At 32.6% G+C, this 8,919-nt stretch overlaps 1 protein-coding gene across 2 annotated transcripts; it reads left to right on the top strand.

Moving 5' to 3' along the window:
* Window positions 1-4,544: 4,544 nt before the first annotated feature.
* LOC134280718 (uncharacterized) lies at window positions 4,545-7,390 on the top strand. 2 transcript variants are annotated; one of them, XM_062763167.1, is made up of 3 exons: window positions 4,545-4,802; window positions 4,944-5,547; window positions 7,126-7,390. In XM_062763167.1, exon 2 carries the CDS (start codon window positions 4,989-4,991, stop codon window positions 5,526-5,528), a length of 540 nt encoding a protein of 179 aa, XP_062619151.1. In that variant the 5' UTR covers window positions 4,545-4,802; window positions 4,944-4,988; the 3' UTR covers window positions 5,529-5,547; window positions 7,126-7,390. The 2 variants fall into 2 exon arrangements, with proteins under 2 accessions (XP_062619151.1, XP_062619150.1); XM_062763166.1 differs by having other exon boundaries at window positions 4,545-5,547.
* The last annotated feature ends 1,529 nt before the right edge of the window (window positions 7,391-8,919 follow it).

An 8,919-nucleotide genomic window follows, 5' to 3' on the forward strand; every position in this document is an offset into this window, starting at 1 on the left:
GCATTTGCCTGCAAAGGAAATCATTCACAGAAAGAAAGACTACTATAGATTATGACAATCAAAAAGAATATGTGATTCCTCAACCATCAAAGCTGAAAATGAAAATGGAATGGCATTATAATTTACGTATTTGCCTACAAGACGTTCATGGAGAGAAGACGCCAAACTTCTAAAAGACGCAATCGGTTCCCATGGAAAATCCAACAGATTTTCAGAAGACCTGACCTTCCCTTTAAAACTACAGAGATATTGTCAATCAAAAATTCAAGTATCTTTTTATTATCAACTTCAGAGTTTTTTTGTGTTCAAGCAGAATGTTTTAAACAAAATAATTTTGTAAATGAATGACTAATGACAAGGTAAGTAAATTTACGAATTCCGTTACTATTGTAAAGTAGCTATGATATCAAGAAGCCTTGATTTTAATTTATCGTGGGGAATGGTTGGGAAAAAAATGTTGAAAATTTGTGTTTTATATTGATTTTCGTAAAATGTAATTTTTAAATTTTTTTCTAAATATTCCTTGCAGTCTTTAAGTATCCACATCTGAATTACATAACTTCTAGAATATATTGTACATGTATACAGTTTCTCCTTCACTGCTGTTCCTATTTTAGTAAAGAAAGAGGCTTGGTAGAACATCCCGCCATGTATCTTTGTTTTTAAGGATTTTATGAAGTCTCTACAGGTGACACAACAATGAGCCTAAAAACTATAAGAAAAGTGCACAATTCTTCATACCATCGACTAGAAGCAGTACTTTAATTCCAAACTGTGTTTCTATGTTCTTCAGAGAAGCATGTAAGGTTGTAAAGAGTTGTATCTTTTTGACCGAGCGTTAAATCAAAAAATGAACTGGGTCCATTTAAAGTATTACTTGGCTTTTAGGTACTTAATATGTACTAATTTAAAAATATATATATCAAAATTAACATCTGATTTCTTTTTTTAAATCAATTTCAATTACAGATTCTAAACATCAAATGATATTATAATTAAAACCATTATAGAACAATAAGAACGGTTAAGAAGAACAACATTTGGTTCCACTGACCGAAACAATTTTGAGAAAATAGCAATTGTCAGGTGAAAGTAATTTTGAATAATGATTACTATTTTAAACTATCAAACACGGTGTAATAAAAGAACCCTTCTTTGGTCTTTTTATCAATTTAATCGTCTGTTTTAATGCAAACACACACAAAGAACTGGGTTTGAACGGTTTTATCAAATAAAGAAAAGCTTGACCTCGCCAATATTCTATGTATTAAAGTAATTTATTTGTATTTTACAGAAGATAAGGCGGATCACCAAAGCTTTATTGACGATGATTCTGTCCTATTGCTTGTGTAAGGAGCTTAAGTTGCAGACATGTTAAATTAGTATTCGCTGAATTATTAAGACGACCTATCAAGGTTTATCATTTCTCTGCAAGTTCAGTCCAAAATACTTAGATCATAAATAACAGGATGTTTCCGTGTTAGGTGGGTAATTTGTATTCATTTTCTTCAATTAGAACTTTGAACGCATTATCTATGAAAAAAGAGATGGGTTTAATATAATGACACCCTTACAAAGAGAACAGAAAATGTCCATAGTGTGAAATCGACGATTTTAGACAAATGAGTTTAAAGATAAAACGTGTACTTAATACCTAGAATTGGAATTTAGTTGAAGTCTAACATATAAAATGAGACGAATAGTAAAGATTCTCTCGATGTTTCAGTGAGTGAGGAAATTTTGGTAGTTAATGCTCTTAACAAAATATCTGAAAGTTTATGTAAGGCCACATTAGATTATTTCTTTGTTTAACGTTCTTAAGAGTGCTCAAAATTTTTTCTAAAACATGGGTTTATAATGGTTTTCTTTTTTCAAAAAATGCCTGTGTAATTTATAGGCATATTGTAATTCATTAAATCTTAATGCCAAAGTATTTTTAATCTTTGAGGAAAAGAAAACAAATTTTGTGCTAAAATAAAGTGGAAAAATAAGAAATTTAAAGATTTGTAAATATTCTCTGTAATATTATTAGCAACTTAAAGTTGTTGCCTTTAACTCAACATTCAGATATACACATCGTATAGTGAACTTGAAATGAAAGATACTACAGAGTCTGCCACATCTGTTTTATATTTTTTAATATAATCGTTTTACTGACAATAGATGTAAGAAATGTCTGTGCTTGTCTAGTATTTCCCAAAAAACTGATAACAAACAGTAAACAAGCTACCGATTATTCCGTATGTATCCATGGCATCTGACTCAACCTCTGTTAATTGTATTTATAGGTTCGTGTTAATTGCATTCTTTCAATGGACTTTTGATCATGATTAGTGTTAGTTTCCATTGATGGCGTATCTGAGCTAATAAAAAATTAAAATACGAGATTAAGCGTAGATTTACATGATATTTGTTATTTACGTTAAAATTCAAATTTTCACCGGTATTGAATTTAATAAATTGTGTAATTTACAATAAGTCCTATCTTTATATAAAGTAACAAAAAATAAATCGAAAGTTCTTTTTAATTTTAGTTAGTCTGGATTTTTCAAAAAACTGCGCCATATATCGCTAAATGTAACAAATAACGTTACTGATTAGGAATATAATTTTGATGCCCGGTGGTACCTCATTCTCAGTATATTTCAAACAAAGATAAAAGGACAATAATTTCGAATCTATTATTTATTTTAAAAATTTACGTTCAAATCCGAGTAATATACAGCTTGTGACTACCTGAGAGGTACTAGGAAATTAAGACTAAGTCCAAATGCAATTTTATATATTAATTTGAACAATTTTAAATAATATATAAGGATATAACGAACAGTATTCAAGCTCAAAAGTCCATTAAACAATATAAAATTGGAGCAGAGCAAACACAGACCTCCAAAACATTAAAGGTGAGATCAGATGCCATTGAGAAGTGAACAACACCTGCCGACTGGTCACACTCTCCGTGTGCTCTTTGTCATGACGGAAAAATCCGTTGACAATTCAGTGTGTATATAATGGTCTTACAATCAATACGAAAAACGTCCGTCGACATTTGACCTAAAGATCAATTGTATGTACTGACAATTAATGTCATTGTATCGACTATAGAACTTACGAAATGATGACTTTAGATGACACTGCCGATTTTCTTGTTTCATCAACTTGTTCATCCATAATATACCCCTCGTTTCAGAAAATGTACATACGTAGAGCATGTTCTTGCATATCGAATCAACTGAGAGATATAAAACCCGTATGCATGTGATGAAGATGTATTACTGCATAAGCAAGGGAAGTTGACGATTGAAAAGTTAGTCATCGTGTTCATTATAAAGCTTGGTCGTTAGGTTCGCATCAAAGTCTTTTTTTTTCATTAGAATGTCTAGATATGAAAAATATGTGTCAGACTCTTGTGGTATCTTTTTTTCAAACAAAATATAATTATGAATTTAATTTTAAAAAGAATTGTTTATTTTGTAAGAACTTAATGCTATCAACTTAGTTTTTTAGTTATTGTTGGTCTGAAATTCCTTTGTTAAACGGGCCACTGGACATATAAATTATTGAAATCAACCAGATATGCGTATATATTGATCTTGTTCCTTAGAAATTCATGTACTTTAATTTAAAAAAAATGTATTGATCCGAAATGTATTGGGACAAATATAATATTTAATCTTTAAAACATTGTGTTTTTACTCTCGCATGAAATCACATCGAAAACAAATAAAACATTATTAAAGTCGACAATAAGAAAGGGACCTAAATACCCTTCGTTACAATTAATATACATAAAACCTTAAACGGTTAAAGTGGTCAGTTATTAAGCCGATTTATTTTGACAATACATAAGTATTTCTTGTTTTGTTCCACCACCAGGACTGTTATCAAATGTTTAAAAACGCCTTTTAGTGACAGACTACAAATATTGGCTTATCGTTATGGTCAATTGATGATTAAAACATATACTCTTGGGACTTAATTGCATTTAAAGGCAGCTGAACTCTGTAAAAAGAGATAAGTCTTTCAGTGGGTGCTCGGCTCAGAATATTATCGGGTAAGTTGTCTATACTTTGATTTGTTGAAGGTGACTGGTCGTTGGTTTTCTTCATTTTAAATTATGAAATAAAGCAAAAATCAAAATGATTTACTTCCTTTTTTTGGCTTCAACAGCAGTCTCAAAATTTTTGTTGCAACCTCATTTTAGTTCATTTTAATGATTTATAAGTAAAATTCATTTTCATATAAAAACCGGCAGCATTTTAGTGCTTGAACCAATAACGGGGTAAGTGTTTTATTGATACGGCGGGGGGTAATGATCTTCAAATTATGCAAGAACCTGCCAACTCTAACACGTCATCTGAGTATTTGATGCCAATCTCTAGGAGCCAGCTGATCGCTAGTTCTCGTTGAACGTTTCCAAAATCAGTCCACGGCCAAAAGTGTTTTGTACGATTAGAATTGGCTGAGTTTGCAGTGGTCTGTTTGACAAGTTCGACAAGAGTTTCTGCTAGGAGTCATTTAAATGTATCTGATAAATCTCCTCGATTAATATCCCTGCATTGTTTTATTTATTCTTCCTGTGTAATCAAACCTTTGTGATTCCCTGACGTCTGATAAGCAGAATTCCGATTCAACATGAAGTCTTATTGTTAAAATTTAAAGTTGATGGACGTTTTCATATTTCTTCTCGTCCTCTTCATGCAATCGCCCAATGAATAGAAGCCCGCATTTAAGATTACACGGATAATCTGGAAGATTTGAACGCTTTATTTACAATTCAAAAAACCTATTTGACCATACCTGTACGTAAGCCATTAGTTACTATAGTGTATTGGCCTTGGTAATGTGAGGAAAGAATTGGTTCACGATCTGACTTAGATCGACATTTGTCTCCAGTTTTCTTTTAACTTATTGACGACTCTGCATCTTTCCATTCTTTTTAGTTCCTGTTGTCGAAGAACACTACTACATTTGGAAAAGAAGACAAAATGGGCGAATTTAAAGTTACTCATAAATATGTTTTACAAAATAATGTGAGATACATGTACAGTGGACTTCCCCAGTCAATGAAGTACAGAGGAAGTGGGGATTATCCGAACTTTGACATGCTCCGAATCAACAGACAAAATTCTGAGCTAAAAAAATTAGTTCTACAGTCTGACGAGTATCAAAGACGCATGAATACATTCCTCATCCCTAAAGCACCTGCTTTCCGAAAGTATACTTCGCATGCAGTGGACCCAGTTGTCGATCGTCTGCTCAAGCCGACAATTGCCCGGGAAGGATTTTCTCCGGAGAAACACTCCGATAAATTTCGATGCAAAGAGTACACCCGCGACCCAGATAAGTCACGTTTTCCGAGTTATCAGAAATTACCTGAAGATCAGGTACGTGGGATTACGTCACGGCTGCTGAAGCCCACTCACATGAGCACCTTGAAACAGCGTCTTCCACCCCCACCTCTCCGACAGGACCCCGACAGAGCTAGAGTCGTCCAGATGCATAGCATGCCCATCGTTGATGGTTGACAACAACCAGTTCCGTAAGGTATGATTAACTTTCTTTCTAGACGGTTGGTTAGGGTGGGTTTTCCTATCAGAGACAAAAAGTATTTTCCATAGCATTTATCAGTTGCGGATTTGACAGGTGGGAGCATCCCCATGCAATGAGATATCCTATAAAAGTTATGCTAAAAATCATATTGACTACAAGTACTAGTATTGGGAACGTCTGTTATCATTTTACTGGTTAAAAAAAATTATGGGTTAAGTTTTAATATGAAATCTTGGATCCGCCCGAAGGATTACTGGGCATTTTTACAAAGGTCCAATTTGTCGGCTTGTTAAATTTAACTTTTTTATGCTTGTAATTACTGGTAAACAGCGGTTGTGCATTTTGCTAAGTGCATTATAATGTCAAGTTTTTAGGGCAACTAAATTATAATTAAAGAGGATCACTGTAATAGAAATGTGTCTTTTTACCGCTTCACTCGCTGCAAATAATCCCCTTGTTAATGCGGTTACACTTCAGTGCCATTAAATCTTGTTTAATTAATGACGTTCACATTAATATGAATCAAAGTAAAGCTGGTCTTTCAACAGTATTTAAGCATTGTACAGTATGCTGTACTTCTCAAAGGAAACCACGTTTGTGGAAAGTTCTCTTTTAAATGAATTAATCCCTTCCATTAAATCTGCCAAGAACTTCCATCCAACAAGACCTGTACATGTAGAATAGTTTCTTATTGTTTAAAAATGATTTTTAAAAAACAAAAAGAAAAAAAGATTGAATGAAAGCAAATGCAACACTGGGACGTTTTCATGCATGCGTACTCTAGTGCCCTTAGATAAGACATGGTGGTATTGATGATATCTGCAAAAGGTGATGAATCCACGAATGAATATGAAGAATTTACAGAGAAAGAAGACTCAAAACATCTTAAAAAAAACAACAACCCAATATCTGCAAGATATATGGGGGAAGGCTGGTAAACCCATGAATTTCTATGTGCAAGGGCACTTAAATATTTTTGACGAAAAGCATTTAAAGGGATTGAAAAGCACACCTCTTCACAATGGGCGACTCGTACACATGTGTGCAAGTGTCTTTAAAAGAAGTCTACCATTCTGTATTTTTAAAGAAAATTATAACTTTAATATTTGCAGTGTATAGGTAAAAGGTCTAGAAAATCTATACGAATTTTCTTCCTCAATATTCTGGGATCGTAAATCCGTACAAAGTTATTAAAATGGAACAAAATATAACTCAGTCTATAATTCATCAAATTAGACTTACAAATCTTAAATCGGCACATCTTTTAGAAAAGCAAATGTTCGGAAAGATAGGGGGACAGAATGCACAACAAAAGACCCCTGTGTCACCACTGGTTATGAACAAAAACCAACAATATTCGTTTGGAATTTTTTTTTAATTTAACAACCTGTTGTTTAAATGATCTTTGCATTGTAAGTTAAATATTGTATGTGCAAATAACACTAGTAATCAATGCAATTTCTGTACACAAGAGGTACAAAATATTATAAATGTGTGCTGCAAGGTAAGGATATTAAGTGTTATCGCATTTATTTACCCGGCATGTTTTTAATTTGAAATTCTTTTTTTCAGATTCATCTTTAATTACGCAAGATCATATCATTTCTTCACCAGAGGACTCAGTGTCAGGCAAAAAAAATGTTGATTTAACGGCATTTTGTCATCAGATTTAATGTTTATTTATTTGATGTTTATAAAGCAAGACTTAGTATCCACTTCTATCTTTCATTTTCACTTGAGAATAAATGTTTTACTTATCTTATTATTATATGAATATTTATTTATTATAATTTATATTGTTGCAATATTTTGTTTTGTTGCCTTTCAGGTACATATGTTTATTTCTTTGTTGTTTGAGACATTTAAAGATATCTTTTATGTGTAAGTTTATCCTGTTCTTCAATGAAAATAAAACAGCATAAACTACTTGATCAATGCTTGTTTTTTAATGTTTGAAATTAAACTAATACATGTATATTGTACTACAGATCTTTAAATTATTGAAAACAATAACCAATATACAATAACGATAGATTGAAAACAACTTGAATTTGAAAATTAAAGCAAAAATGAGTAATTTAGTATTAAATCCAACTGAATGGAACCATCTATCCATCCGATTTAAATCGGATATGATAAAAGAGTTAGAAATACTTTACGAACATTATGTTCATTTGCAACTGACAAAAATGGTAACAATATCGTCTTGGTTTGTAAGGCTCTTTATTAAAACTGTATAATGGAAGAACCTGCATATACGTAAAGTTTACTTTCCAACTGATATAATACACAAGTACTCTGAAGTTGATTTTAAAGGGATGCTGGAGATCCCCAATGATAACATCTGTGTAGTCAGGAGACCGTGCTTTCCAACAAACTACTAAAATTATGATGGCCACTTCTTATGCTCCTTCATTAACCGACCTGTTTTATACTCCCATCAGAGCAGAATTTATTCAAAATTTGTGTACATGAGAATGAGAAAACATTTGCAGAGGCCTTTTACTCGACATTCAAAATTTTCAATATATCGACGACACAACAGAGTCTGCCCCATCTGAGTCATATTCTGATTTTTTTACTGACTAAATATGACAAAAGCCTACTAGTACTAGTGTAAATTGTAAGACAAACGAGATAATTAGCTTTTTTAAAGTCAATTTTCCGTATACTGTTGTAATATTCCGCTATCACTTACAATATGGTGTTTGTGTCTCCCAATTTATTCGTTACCAAAGAATACGAGACTTGCGTCTCAAATAAGGGATTTCAGCTACCTCGTGTAAAGTCGGCTTTTCGTCAATTCCATGGTTTTAAAAAAATTAGTTGAGAACCAAAGATTACCAAACCCGGATCTTTTTTGGCTTACTTGAGATATAGAAATGTTAGGCCGTTGTTTTTGTAATAAATTTGACTTCGGGTTGTCCCAGTTACTTGATCAGTACATCTTTCTTGAAATAAAAAATGTTGAAGTTCACGAACAATAATCAAGCTCGAAAGTCAAATTGAATTTTAAAAAAATTAGGCAGAGCAAAGATGGATCTTTAAAATATAAGAAGTGCTATATATCTATGCGATCAGTTGTCAACTATTGAGGAGCGTCCCCTGTCGACCAGTCACACCCACCGTGTGCTCCTTAATGTGATCCAACTAACGGGAAAAAATCCCTAATCAATTCAACTTGAACATCGTCTAACTATTTGTATGATAAGCATCAGTCAACATTCGAATTAACAAGAATATAAACTTGCTAACATAGTTATTGTATCAACCATAGCCTTTTGACTTTTTAGAAGACTTTGTATCCTACTTGCCTCGGTTTAGAAATTGTTCTTTGGTGGAACATGCTATTGCGTATCAAATCAT

Source organism: Saccostrea cucullata, unplaced genomic scaffold (genome assembly GCF_032062105.1).
Source record: "Saccostrea cucullata isolate Sc308-1 unplaced genomic scaffold, CSIRO_AGI_Scuc_v1 ctg67, whole genome shotgun sequence".
NCBI classification, from domain to species: domain Eukaryota; kingdom Metazoa; phylum Mollusca; class Bivalvia; order Ostreida; family Ostreidae; genus Saccostrea; species Saccostrea cuccullata.

Coding starts and splice junctions, on each gene's coding strand:
- LOC134280718 (XM_062763166.1), top strand. CDS start 4,989: ATGGGCGAATTTAAAGTTACTCATAAATATGTTTTACAAAATAATGTG.